Consider the following 14,162-nt stretch of genomic DNA (forward strand, 5'->3'; position numbering starts at 1 on the left):
TAATATGGACAGCGTCAGGAGTAATGTCTGCCAACGAGATTAAACTCAAATGTGTCGTCCTTTTTTTTTTTCTTGCTTAATAACGCAAGAATAGATATGCGAAATCTTGATAAAACGCTGAACTTTGTTCCTCCACAGTGGAGGACGACTGATGCCTGGCTCAAAGTCCAGGTCAGGATGATATGCAACCGTTTCAGCCCTCTATCCTGTTACTTACTCGTATCTCCCCTTTAGGTGCACACTTGCGTCTAGTTACTGTCCCTGGGCTCTTTTGATTTTAATTCAACAACACTACCAAAAATGTTAGCTCGGGTGCCGCTCGCAGCATGGGGCCTCTTGGTGTTGGTGCTGACCCTCCAGGGCATCCAGGGTCAGGACACCGAGGCGCAGGCCCCAGCAGAGCCCGGCCAGGCTCCGGGCGGCCCGCCGGGGGAGGAGGACGGCGACTGGGGAATGGACAGTCTGAGGGGAGGCTTCGAGGCGGTTAATACCTATTTCGACTCCATGCTTGAGTTGATGGGCGGTCGTGATGGAGTGTGTCAGTACCGTTGTCGATATGGTGAGTAGATGCTTGATATTTTATACTTCAATTTTATTTGTATAGCCCTTAATCACAGGTAGTCTCAAAGGGCTTGAGAGGCCATATATTTATGACAACCCCCTGAACCTAGCCCTTCAGAGGGCAAAAACTCAAGCAAGAAATCTTGAGGAGGAACGCAGAGTTGGGGATCCCGCCTTTCAGGGGATGATCAGGGGTGCAATGGGTGCCATAACGTCAACATTTATGTTGATCCTTAATACTGTATGCAATATAATTGAATTGAATTCAGCTAAGTTTGTTATCCTATAGGCACTTCAGTCCCACATTTATTATGTAAACCTTAGCCCGGATTTGAGATAGACTTGTTATCTATCTTGTCATCAAATTGATAGCGCCTTGGCCATGGACAATGGCCTCTATGATTGATTAGATCTAAAATAACAGCAGCGTCCTTATCCTCAGATATATCTTCAGTTGGAAACATTGTCATAGTCTACTTTGTTGCCTTACAGTACAAGCATGAGCCATAAAGATTGACATTGATATTTAGGGCATTTAGCAGACGCTTTTATCCAAAGGGAATACAATAAGTACATTTGTCAGAAGAAAGAGAGAAAAAAGATGCTGATACTTATACACCAGCATACTCTCATGCCCAAACAATACAATTAACAAATCTAATTCTAACCAATCTAATTAACTAATCGAATGAACCCTCCAGGTAAAGCCCCTCTGCCACGCCCGGATTTCCAGATGCCAGAACCAGACGGCTGCAGCTCCTACTTCCTGGGCATTCCCGTTCCCGAAGGGGTACGTCTATAAAGCATGGCTATTATTACACAAACACCTGGAACATTCACATTAATATTACGTTAAAATACTGATCAGCACAAGGTCGGTTCCATTTTAACACGCATACTTGTTTGGATTTATCAGATGGACGGCATCCCAGCCATGACCAAGTGCTGCAACCAGCTGGACTTGTGCTACGATACCTGCGGCTCCAACAAGTACCGCTGCGACTCCAAGTTCCGCTGGTGTCTGCACAGCATCTGCTCCGACCTCAAGAAGAGCCTCGGCCTCATGTCCAAGGTCGAAGGTCAGTGGGCTTATGGTACCCGGTTCAGAATTGTGTTGTTGTACAAATAAATCATTAGAGGTCCCGTGACATGCCACCAGGTGTGAGCGTGATTAGCCGTTACAAGCCGTTTTGAAAATCTGCCCCTTATGACATCACAAGTGGGCGTGTCCACCTAGATGTGTGACGGATAGATGAGCAACGTTTACTACAGTCCACTGGGGAGGCTGGTAGACTGATCTATCCAGCACACATCTAGGTGGACACGCCCACTTGTGATGTCATAAGAGCCTGATTTTCAAAACAGCTTGTAAGGCTAATCACACTCACACCTGGTGGAATGTCATGGGACCTTTAAATGTATGTTGCAATAAAATGTCCCATTGGACAAACCAAGGAAAGACGTTTGTCTTGAACCCCCTCCCATCCCTCTTGCACACTTATTCTATGTTGTACGATCCTGACACTTAATGTACGCACTTATTGTATGTTGTACCTCCTTGTACCACCTAAAATAGTACGTAGCATTGTGTATCTTATCCTAGCTATCTTTGTTGTGTACGTGGAATTGGTTAAGCTAACAATTGTAAGTGCTTGGCACTTGTTTTCATGAACATCCTTATTGTACCGACAGCGATATATATTGTTTCTCCTTCTTCTGAAAAATTTACTGATTGCAAATTGCTTTTGATAAGAGCGTCTGCTAAACGCCCTGAATGTAAATGCGTGCGTGTTCCCATTTGCCCTCAGCATGCGAGGCAGTGGCGGACACCATGTTCAACACTGTGTGGACCCTGGGCTGTAGGCCCTACATGAACAGCCAGAGAGCCGCCTGCATTTGCGAAGGAGAGGACAAGGACGAGCTGTGAAACCGACCGACAGCCCAACACCCAACCTTAGTTTACAGAAGATAACTGGGCGAGCATTTGAACCGATGCCGCGAGGAACGGGGGCGTGAAGCGACCCTGAGAAGGCACTGTGTGTGTAATTTATTTAAGTTTTTTTTTTTAGATGTTGGTTTTGTTTTAGATGGTGCCGTTGCCCAATTGCATGCTGGGATGTCTTGGCCATCCAGCGCTAGTTTAGTTCATTTTATCATGTGCTTTCCAGAACTTTTTCTTTAAACATTAAATATTGCTTCATTATTCATTCATTTGCAATATATGTTTATTCAATACAATTTCTATAATTAGCAAATTAACAAAAATGTACATAATGAAGTATGATGAAAACTTCCACAGAGTGTGCACTTGAAATTCAAAGTCATCGTTAACGCAATCATCAGTATGTTTGTACTACAGCACAAAGAAATACCTTACATGTTACCGTTTAAAAAACTGTCCGTAGAAATCTAAAGACCTCTGACATAATATTATGGGTAAACTGAAGCAATGCTTCCGTAAAGGTCCTCTGTTTGACGGTGACGGAGATTCTTCCCGCTCTAACAAGTTCGGTAGCTCCAGAAGATGTCTTTTGAAATAAAAACCAACACCAACCTGGCATAACAAGGCTATGTCAGGTCCGAATACGTACAACTAGACACTGGCGCTGGCATGAAGGGACTCTGCTTCATCTTCTGGTTGAATGCCAGAAGCTAAAAGATTGTTGGGGGGGGGGGGGGGGAAGAAAGCAAATCAATTAGTATTATTGAACAATGATTGTTATTGTGTCAATTGATAATGAATAATATGTGGAGTAAAGAAAAGTACCTTTTCCTTCAGTACTGCCTTCCTTTCTTCTTCTGTCGGCGTTTTCCTTTGTTTTCTCCCCTGGATCACGACTACCTCTTGCTTTTGGACTCCAAGTACCTCTTGCTTTTGGACTGTAAGTACCTCCTGCTTTTGGACTGCAAGTACCTCCTGCTTTTGGACTGTAACTCTCTCCTGCCGCTGAGGAGGCTTGGTCGCCAACTGAGCAGCTGGCTTAGGTAAAGCTGGCTTCATTTCAGTCCAAGTGCTTGCATGGACCTCTCCTTGTATCCCGGCCGTCATCGTTTCAGGACTTGTTGGTGCAGAGGTGTTCTTCAGTATGGTCAGGCAGCGCCTTTTACTTGCAGGCCATATGTTGATAACCTGCAGACAGCGCTGCGCAGACCAATGCTGGCCCTCGCTCTTTGACAGGTCTGGGTTAAGGATGTATTCTAACTGCAAGCCATCAGTAGGCTTAGGTCGAGGAGTGGTGGTAGCAGGTGAGGAGGCGGAGCCAGGGAGGGGATAGGAGGAGGCGGAGCCAGGGAGGGGATAGGGGGAGGCGGAGCCAGGGAGGGGATAGGAGGAGGCGTCAGGGGGGGGATAGGAGGAGGCGGAGCCAGGAAGGGGATAGGAGGAGGCGGAGCCAGGGAGGGGATAGGAGGAGGGGGAGCCAGGGAGGGGATAGGAGGAGGCGGAGACAGGGAGGGGATAGGCGGAGCCAGGGAGGGGATAGGAGGAGGCGGAGCCAGGGAGGGGATAGGCGGAGCCAGGGAGGGGATAGGAGGAGGCGGAGCCAGGGAGGGGATAGGGGGAGGCGGAGCCAGGGAGGGGATAGGGGGAGGCGGAGCCAGGGAGGGGATAGGGGGAGGCGGAGCCAGGGAGGGGATAGGAGGAGGCGGAGCCAGGGAGGGGATAGGGGGGGTTGTGTTCCCCGGTAGAAGCAGAGAGATGGGGGTAGGGGGTTGCATCTCCAAGAGTGTTCACGTGGGAGGAACCGTTGATGGCGTTACCATGGTAATTAGCGTTTTGATAGTACTCGGTTGAAGTGGTTCCTGGCAACGTTAAGGCAGAGTTGGAGTCCGGGTTTGCCAGACGAGCTTGGGGACTGCGGGAGCTTACCTTAACTCTGTCGCCCCTGTGATCTCTTTTCCCGTATGTCTTGGGGTTTCCATGGTGATCTCCATCCTGTCTCCTGCATGTTTCCGAGTCTCCATGGCGATCTTCATCATTCCTCCTGTACGTCTCCGGGTCTCCATGGCGATCTCCATCCCGCCTCCTGTATGTCTCCGAGTCTCCATGGCGATCTCCATCCTGTCTCCTGTATGTCTCGGGGTCTCCATGGCGATCTCCCTCGTGCCTCCTGTATGTCTCTGGGTCTCCATGGCGATCTCCATCCCGCCTCCTGTATGTCTCCGAGTCGCCATGGCGATCTCCATCCCGCCTCCTGTATGTCTCTGGGTCTCCATGGCGATCTTCATCCTGCCTGCTGTATGTCTTGGGGTTTCCATGGTGATCTCCTTCCTGTCTCCTGCATGTTTCCGAGTCTCCATGGCGATCTTCATCCTGCCTGCTGTATGTCTCTGGGTCTCCATGGCGATCTCCATCCTGTCTCCTGTATGTCACGGGGTCTCCATGGCGATCTCCATCCTTCCTCCTGTATGTCACAGGGTCTCCATGGCGATCTCCATCCTGCCTGCTGTATGTCTCGGGGTTTCCATGGCGATCTTCATCCTGCCTCATGTATGTCTCCGAGTCTCCATGGCGATCTCCATCCCGCCTCCTGTATGTCTCCGAGTCTCCATGGCGATCTCCATCCCGTCTCCTGTATGTCTCTGGGTCTCCATGGCGATCTTCATCCTGCCTGCTGTATGTCTTGGGGATTCCATGGTGATCTCCATCCTGTCTCCTGCATGTTTCCGAGTCTCCATGTCGATCTCCATCCCGCCTCCTGTATGTCTCCGGGACTCCATGGCGATCTCCATCCTTTCTCCTGTATGTCTCGGGGTCTCCATCCTTCCTCCTGTATGTCTCCAAGTCTCCATGGCGATCTCCCTCCTGCCTGCTGTATGTCTCGGGGTCTCCATGGCGACCTCTCTTCTGCCTCTTCTCTGCCCTTGAGGCTCCACTGGGCTCTCCGTCCCACGTCGGGTCCGTCCCCGCGTCTCCGCAGCTGTCCGTCTCCCGCCTCTTGTGGCCATCGGTTCTTCTCCCTCTTTGTCCGCTTTCCCCAGAGCTTCTGTCCACTGATTGGCTGCAGGGAGAGAGCCGCCTCCTCTTCCTGCCCTCCACGATGCCCTCTCCCTTGGTGTGCTGGGGGGGAGGGCGGCCGGCAGGACGGGACTGGGGAGGAGCGGAGGTGGAAGTACCGTCACAGGGTTCAGGAGCCGGCTCAAAGGGCATCTCACTGCCTGACGGGTTGTGGAGCCCCTGTCCGTTGTCCTTCCTCTTCCCGTTGAGCCTCTCGTCAGTGCGGCTTGTGAGTCCACTCATCTCCTCCTTGTCCAGGCTCAAACCCAGGGTCTCCAGAATGTTCTGGAGCTGTAACTGCATTGGATTCTCTTCTTCCGCCCGCGGGCCACTGGATGCACTGCTTAAAGGACAATGTCTGCTGCTGCTGCTGATGATGGCAGAGATGCCTCTGCCATCATCAGCAGCGGAGTTGCTCCTCTCTTTGGGAGACCCTTCAGTGTCGGGGAGCTCAGTGCTCCATCGACTACGGCTCCGGGGCTCAGACTGACTCGGACGGCTGTTCTTCAGATGAGGTTCGGCCCGATCGTTCTCCGACCTGGAAGGCTCTCTCCGCGGGGGCTTGTTTAGCGGGAGCACCACATCCGAGGTGACGGACTTGCTGTCGTCGTTGACGATACTGGTGAACAAGTCCATGTCCACCCCTTTGTTAAGCAAGTTGAGAAACCGCTGCATGCCGCGGGCTATGGCGGGTCTCTCTGGGGGCGCAGGGGGTGGCGAGGCCGGGCGTGGAGTCCGTGATCTCCCGTGAGGCTAGAAAGGGGACGGTGAAATAAAACGTTACTTACTGGTTGCCATTTCTGGATCAATCCTAATCTGTACGCTAAAGCACAATTGTACAAGTATCACAGGATAAATCATAGAATAAAGTTTGGATCTTTTATTAAAAAGTTAACTCAAATCTATGACAAATCCAAGCTTATTATGTTTAAGTATGACACTGATTGGGCATAACCGTTTAGCTAAGGCGTTTGCTAATCCCATAAAACTGAGGTCTTAGCATTTCAAATGTGCCTTGTTTAAGTTCCTGAATACTCATCCCTGTTAAGCCGGTTTCCCACCGCCGCGCGGCAACTCGCCGCCTCCGTTCATTTCAATGAGGGAAGGGCGGCAGAGGGGAGGCGGTTACAAAAGCGGCTGTTGACCAGGAAGCGGTGGCCGCCCACGTGAACGGGTTGGATGTCGACTGCTCAGCCAATAACCTGCTCGGACTGAATCTGATGAGAACCTCATCGGCTAAGCCCAGAGACCCAGATACATTGAGCTAGCAGCCTGATGGTGTACCTGGACGTGCTGGAAGCCTGCAGATAATCCAGGCATCGGTCCAGGTCCAGGGTCTTGGCTTGGAGACTCCTTAGCTCTCTCCTTAGGAGACTGACAGTCAACATGTGGTCTGGCCTACGGTATGACTATTCCATTACATTTGGCATAAGATGATTTATGACACAAATTGTAAGTGATTTCAGCACTTACAACTAATACCACATATACGCTTACCATGGGTGGGTAGGGGTCCACCTGCATCGTCTGACCGCCCTCTGTAGGCCACGGCTCATAAACTGGGCTGGATTCAGGTTGGCTCCGGCTCTGTTTTGGGAAGGGGTGTTAATGCAGGTCCACCATTATCCTGCAAAGAAGCTCAGCGACTACAATCAGAGGCCATTAAAAAAAAGGCATGATGAACGGCCTTATGGGAGGTAGAGATAGAGAAAACAAACACCTTAGAGAAGTCTGAGGATAGTTAACACATTGCAAATAACTATGATTAGCAATATTACACAAACTGTTAAATAGTCCCTGGAATATATTGAACAGCAATGTTAAGACTATGTCAAAGCGTTATGACAATCTCAAATAAGAACATGTTTCCTCAAAGTAAATAGTTTTACCATTGGAGGGTAAGGGTTGAGCTGCATCTTCGGACCATCAACTGCATGCCGCATCCTAGAATCCAGGGTGGCAGTCGGTGGTGGAAAACTAGGATTCTAGCAAGGGCAAGACAAAATAAAACCATGAGGGACTACCAATGGCATCTGGAGAATCACTGGATTCATTCATTGAAGATGTAGGATATTTTCAGGATTACATTAGTAGTACTAGTAAGTGTGTAAATACTATGGAATCGTCACTATAGAATCGTCACATCGCCAATTCCCACTACTTCATACCTCTTGGAGTGTTCTCGATCTGTTGTCCATCAGTGTCTTCACACGAAGCTTCAGGGGATGATCTTCCTGCCGGCCGACCCCATATGTTGTGGAGCTCTTTGGGTCTCTGCTGTGCATCTGCAGGGAAAATCAGACAAGGCTGAACCTAAGATGTACAACACCCATATGCATAGTGATGAAACCTGATTTTAATCCTCTGTGGTATCGTTGTTTCGGGCTAGGTATGTCTCGAGAGTGGTAAATGTTCAACACGTGGTTTGTTCCGAGACACAAGGTAAACAAGCTTGCACTCTGGAGGTGTTTCATAAAGCATCTCTCGAACACAGGTCAAAATATCTGTTTATATTTAAAATGGGCAGAATGGCAAGTAAGCCACAGCTACAGGTTCTAATTGACCCGGGTTGACCTTCGGTTTGTCGTTGCCTGCAGGATGGAATGGCAAAGAGGCCATGCTTGTAGGGTCTGACTGATAATTCAAACCCTTTCGACTGTATATGTGGTAGGGCTTTGACTCCGAACTTCGTTATTCGAATATCAAAAAATAAATCAAAATTCAAACGAATATTAGGCAGCCCTTAATATTCGAACCTGTTATGGGCAGGCCAAGAGGGAGAGACGTCGGAGAACCCGACGCAGTCTATTCATAATATTGTAATCACCACGGAAGAGGCAGTGAATGAAGTATTGATTAGACAGCGATTTATTAGAAACCTATTAAACCGTTGGAACACGCAAGACCGCAACGCCGGTAAACAAACCTCGCGAAACCCAATCCAGGTCTTACTGAAGGCATTTAATGGTCATATTCGAATATATTCGAATATTAATATTAATAAACAAACAAACTTTGAATATGATTTTTGGGCAAAAGTCAAAGCCCTAATACCTGTCTGTAGAATAAGCTAATCAGGACTGCTGTTAGCACTACAAATGTGTGGTCCAATGAGGAACTGATGTGAGCTTGAAACATGTGGTCTAAATAAAGCATAACAGAATAATTAATGCACATCAATGGAAAGACCTTTCGTTCCAGAGTACGGCAAATCAGCCAATTCCCTGCTTACCTTTGGAAAGCCGAGAGACTTCCTTAGCTGCAAAATGGAGTTCACCCTCTCCTTCAGAGAAGATTCATTAGTAGTAGTTAAACAACTCTCTACTAAGTCTTTCTGGTCGTCTAATGGATTGTCAGATAGCTCATCGGTTTTTCTCAAGTAGGGCAAGATTTTCTTCAAGGCAATTGCAGCTTTCTTCCGAATAATCCTATTCTCGATTTCTTCAAGTTTTTTCTTCTTTCTCTCCAGCTCATTGTCTATCTCAGCTAATTCCACTGATGTTCCGTCTGGGATAACGGTCCTGTCTGATCCAAGATCTACGGACGGTTCTCTGCAACTAATAAGACCAGGAGATGGAGAAGGAGAAGGAATGCTGTGCTGTCCATAGTCCATCCTCCTGGTTGGTCTTTGTGGTTCTCTTTGATGGTATCTATAGTGATCCTGGTGATAATGTTGATCATTGTAGTTCAATGTGTATTGCCCCATGTCTTGTTCTGTTCCAGGACATTGAGGTCGGTCATGATCGTACCTGGCCCTTGGAAGGCTTTCCCAGTAAGGGGGATTCATCACGTCTTTCCTAGAACATATGTAAACATCATCATAAAATAAATACTAGGAGCATAACAGCATTATCTTCTGTTATGGATCTAAATGGTGGTCGAAAATAATAATAATAATATAAAACGTTAGCTGTTGAATTAAAGAATAAACATGTAGGATAGCACTGCAAACAACGCTGATAATCAAAGGTTTATCATTCAACCTCTCTTAATGCTTCCCTGACATCCAAACGTTGAAAAGGAAAACAGGAATACAACCTGGGATTTGTTAGTGTCTACAACTAGCGGAGCCAGCTAACGTCCACACACACATACTTCCACACAAAACCACTGATAAAAACGTCAATTTTACCGATTAGAGAACAATAGAAACATGCACGGTCGCATACCTTATCGCCTTAATGATTAAAGAACAGCATTGCACTCTTTCTTCATAGCTTTTGTTTGTGCTAAACGAGTGAGGTAAACACACACCGACATCAGGGAGGGGGGGCGCTCTCCTTCTCGATCGTCGGTAGACGCGGGGCGGGGCACGAGCTGCTCTAGGAGGCCATCGTCTGGTCGGGAGCGCCCGGGTTCCAGGTCGGTCGATGAAGTGGGTCCGACATGGGGGTTGTTTGCTGGACCATACAGACCAGCAATATCATATATTAGACAGACTCGAAAGACAGTCTGGGAACCAAAGTTACCCTCAAACACAGGTTTGTGGTGTCATTGTTGTTTCCATCTCTCCTAAATCGACCCTCCCTCACCGGAGATGTCTTTTCTTTGAGTTGTATCAACCAGCTCTTGTCTCTTAAAACATTACCAGAGCTTTGTCGGACTTAATTAATATAATTTAGTGATGAACCAAAAACATGGTTTACACAGACCTGCATTGATTTGTATTAGATTTATAAGACGTCTTATTAATTGTATGAAGAATTAAATTTAAATGCTGAATAAAGAGGCATAAACTAAATTGCATAAACACGTAGAAGAGGGACTCAAACATTTGCACAAAGTATCTCAGCCACAACCATGGGTCACGAAGAGTAATTAAAGATTTATTTTGCCTTCCGCAATCATCCTGAGGTATAGATATGATGACAGGTCAGAATCATCTAAGCACCATCCTGAAGGATAGGGCTGTGACGTTGACAGAATCATCTCTTCTTTTAAAGGCTTTTTAAATCTCTCCTCAAAGCCCATTTCCGACTGGGTTGCAATTGATGCGGCCCCGTCCGTTTTCCATACGTGTTTTGCATTTATTGCGAATCATTATTCTGTTGAAATCGACATGTTGGTTTGTAGTAAGCGACTTTTAAGCCTTGTTTTAAGAAAGCCCCAGAAGGTTATAATCATTGACGCAGAATCAGCAGCAAAAAACATACATAGAATATAGACAAAATATCGACAAATTATAGGCGTTTAATATAACCAATCAACTTTTGGAACAAATGTACAATCCAAGTTCCTACAGTTTTCAGGGAAAAGGTGTAAGGCAGTAGTATGCATATAGTCTGGTACTTGGTGTCAACACATCTTCCAGATTTTGTTTATTTAACGTGGTATAGTGAATTGGACAATTGTGGCACATTGCTAAACTAAATTTGATAGCACATTTGAATTATACATGTATTATTCTTATCAACCATGTTGTTCTCACAATATGTTTTGAGTCAGCACAGACAGGTACTTAAACAAGAAGTGATCCTACAGTGTAACAAACACAAGCCAATTCATAAGGAATGGATATATTTGCAATCTGCAAAATATTGAAGTCAAATATCTGTATCGTTTGCCCTTTGAATGATTATTTGGTTTGGCCATCGAAATCAAAAACCTATTACTTGAGCTTCCACTACTGAAGCCAGTGTATTTAATAATTTATGTCCCAGCCTTAGAAAGCCAATCAGATTAAAGTGTGAATCGGTCTTCCTATTCTTGTAACGTTCATTGTCCTTTAACGTTTTACAGGCGCAATTTAATCAAGCTTCAATCGAAAGCCGGATAGGAAGATTCAGTTGCTCCTGGAAGAGTTAGAACCAAATGTTATCTGTTGAATGTGAAACCTTGTCTATCAAAATATCTCTTATGTTTGCTTAGCTCGGTTTGTGTTTATAACCTGCAAATAGCGGGGCCTTGAAGTCGACTTGATTGGATTTGAATGATTGTGATAGTTTGTAAACGACGGCACGGCGGGGGATTGCACGGGCACGGGGGGGGGGTAACTCGGGGGGTACGGGGGGAAAGGCATAGTTCCAGCGGAGACTCCCCACGGAGGGGGCACGTTGTAGGCGGCCGGTGGATAGAGGTGTGGCGAGAACGGGGCAGGTGCCGAGAACGGGGTGGGAGGTGCGAAGGGGGTGGGGGGTGCGAAGGGGGTGGGGGGTGAGAAGGGGGTGGAGGGGTAACTTGGCGTCAGAGCTTGTGGTTGAGGTAAGTGGTGGGCGTTGTGCGGCGCAAACGACTGAAGTGCGGCGATGCTCTGCGGGCACGCTCTGTCGTCGTCATAGTTTCTAACGGGGGCTATGTTGCACACACTGGCCGCTGGGGCGGTCTCGGGGGCATTCACCGGAGCCGCCAACGAGTCGATCTTCAGAGAGTTGTGTTTTGTGACAGGAGGTCCAAAGCTAGATCTGCTCGACGAGGAGGATCTGCTGTTGCCTCCGGGAGAGAACATCTGCCTCGTCTCTCTCCTCGTCTCCTTTTCGGACTCCCTTCTCTCTCGGTCCTCCTTGTTGCCGTACAACCGCAGCTGGATCCGGTTGGACATTTTCCCCAGCTCGTCCAGTCCCAGGTCCATCCCGATAGTCTGAAACAAATGCTGCATCTCTTTGCACTTCTGCTCCTCCTCCTGCGTCACTTTCCCCTCGACCACTGCTTGCGTTGGGGTCAATCTAGTGCCAGCCTTGCCATGAGGGACGGCAGACGTTTCATTAGATATTAGAGGGATTTCACTGGGTTGCTTACTCTGCTGTTGTTGGGGTTCATGGTTCTTATTCCAGTACACTGCGTTTTGGTGCGTGTCCTGCTTCCCAGGGCCTCTGTGAGATCCAAGTAGATCTGCAGCGTTCTGAATATCGGCAGCATTCCGATGATCGGCAGCGTTCCGATGATCGGCAGCGTTCCGATGATCGGCAGCGTTCCGATGATCGGCAGCGTTCCGATGATCGGCAGCGTTCCGACGATCGGCAGCGTTCCGACGATCGGCAGCGTTCCGACGATCGGCAGCGTTCCGATGATCGGCAGTGTTCCGAGGATCAGGAACGTTCCGAAGATCCGCAGCATTCCGGGGATCGGCAGCGTTCCGAAGATCAGGAGCATTCCGAAGATCAGCAGCGTTCCGGGGATCGGCAACGTTCCGAAGATCAGGAGCGTTCCGAAGATCAGGTGCGTTCCGAAGATCAGGTGCGTTCCGAAGATCAGGTGCGTTCCGAAGATCAGGAGCGTTCCGAAGATCAGGAGCGTTCCGAAGATCAGGAGCGTTCCGAAGATCAGGTGCGTTCCGAAGATCAGGTGCGTTCCGAAGATCAGGTGCGTTCCGAAGAGCAGGAGCGTTCCGAAGATCAGAAACGTTCCGTAGATCTGCAGTGTTCCGAAGAACGGCAGCGTTCCGAAGACCGGCAGCGTTCCTGGGATCAGCAGCGTTCCGTGGATCAGGAAAACTGGGAGCCTGACTGACTATCTTGTTGAGCATGTTGACGTCCACCCCTTTGTTGAGCACACTGAGGAAACGCTGGAAGCCATTGCTCCTGGGTGACTGCTCAGGAACACTTTTAACAGGAGCAGGGCTGTGATTGGTGGAGTTAGGTTCCGCCTTTGAGAAAGAAAGCAATACAAATTTGCATGAGTTGCAACACGTATCTTTCATAAATATCCAATGTGCAAGTGTGTCTCATATGCAGTACCAATATAATGTTGTGCATAGAAAGTGATGCGAAACAATTTGGAGAATTTCAAGGATAAGATCTCGCATCATTCAAACTTGCACAAAAGCCCTACCCTTTTGCCGACGTCAGTCACTGGGAAGCCACTGCTGGGCTGCCAAGGATTATAGTTCAGAGGGGAAGTGGATTGGTCTCGTGTTGGATCATACACCTGGTCAGAAGGAGGACAAAAAATTGATTATTTGTAAAAAAATAAAATCAAACTGAAGTATGAGTCATCCTAAATAATCAACCATCTGAGCAGTCTCTTCTTAAAGGCCTAAAGTATTGGATTGGAATAAATTGGATTTATCATGTTGTGAAAATGTAGCACTTGCAGTAGTTTGCTTATCTGATGAATTGCATGTAGCCACATGATTATTTCCATTTCCGGGTTGCATCTTTACTTTTGAATCCCCTTAATACAAGTCGTTTTGGATACAAGCATCTGCCTAATAAATGTAATGCAACAAATATTTCCATACCTTTGAAGAAGATTCTGGCAATCGTTTTACATCACGTGTCTCGCTCCTGTCTTGCGTCTGTCTGTTCATGGCATAGTCAGATTGATGCCTGTATGCAAAATCTTCAGGAGATGCTCTGCGTTTTTTGGACTCTACCGGCCTTTTACCATAGTCTGAATCCTCTTTGGTTGGTGGCCAAGATCTGAAGTCACTGTTGAGCCTCCTGTGTTGAAAATGGTCGTCCACGTTGCCGGCGAGACTTTTCCTCCTCTCAGAGACTCTGTGCTCTTGTGATGTACTGGTCTCCGGGGATGTGTACCTAAACCTTGTATAATCCCCATCCCCGCCGCCGCCGCCGCCTTGGTCAGGGACAGCAGATCGCCGTTCCGGGCTCCTTTGGGTTCGATTCCGATGAGATGGCTCCTTACTGTAGGCCCTCTGCAGTGAATC

General features: G+C 47.9%; 2 protein-coding genes across 4 annotated transcripts; one reads left to right on the top strand and one right to left on the bottom strand.

The window, feature by feature from the left end:
• Positions 1–182: 182 nt before the first annotated feature.
• On the top strand, positions 183–2,770 carry LOC132454657 (group XIIB secretory phospholipase A2-like protein). The gene is made up of 4 exons (XM_060048161.1): positions 183–559; positions 1,263–1,351; positions 1,478–1,640; positions 2,370–2,770. The coding sequence occupies exons 1-4, from the start codon at positions 301–303 to the stop codon at positions 2,486–2,488; spliced, it is 630 nt and encodes a 209-aa protein (XP_059904144.1). The 5' UTR covers positions 183–300; the 3' UTR covers positions 2,489–2,770.
• Positions 2,771–2,922: 152 nt separating this feature from the next.
• On the bottom strand, positions 2,923–10,088 carry LOC132454651 (filaggrin-like). 3 transcript variants are annotated; one of them, XM_060048153.1, is made up of 7 exons: positions 9,727–10,088; positions 8,790–9,354; positions 7,726–7,842; positions 7,055–7,542; positions 6,842–6,922; positions 3,329–6,310; positions 2,923–3,213 (listed from the first exon to the last, which is right to left on the bottom strand). In XM_060048153.1, exons 4-7 carry the CDS (start codon positions 7,079–7,081, stop codon positions 3,130–3,132), a joined length of 3,174 nt encoding a protein of 1,057 aa, XP_059904136.1. In that variant the 5' UTR covers positions 7,082–7,542; positions 7,726–7,842; positions 8,790–9,354; positions 9,727–10,088; the 3' UTR covers positions 2,923–3,129. The 3 variants fall into 3 exon arrangements, with proteins under 3 accessions (XP_059904136.1, XP_059904135.1, XP_059904134.1); XM_060048152.1 differs by having other exon boundaries at positions 6,842–6,931; XM_060048151.1 differs by having other exon boundaries at positions 6,842–6,955.
• Positions 10,089–14,162: the final 4,074 nt, after the last annotated feature.

This window comes from Gadus macrocephalus, chromosome 3 (genome assembly GCF_031168955.1).
Source record: "Gadus macrocephalus chromosome 3, ASM3116895v1".
In the NCBI taxonomy this organism is placed as follows: domain Eukaryota; kingdom Metazoa; phylum Chordata; class Actinopteri; order Gadiformes; family Gadidae; genus Gadus; species Gadus macrocephalus.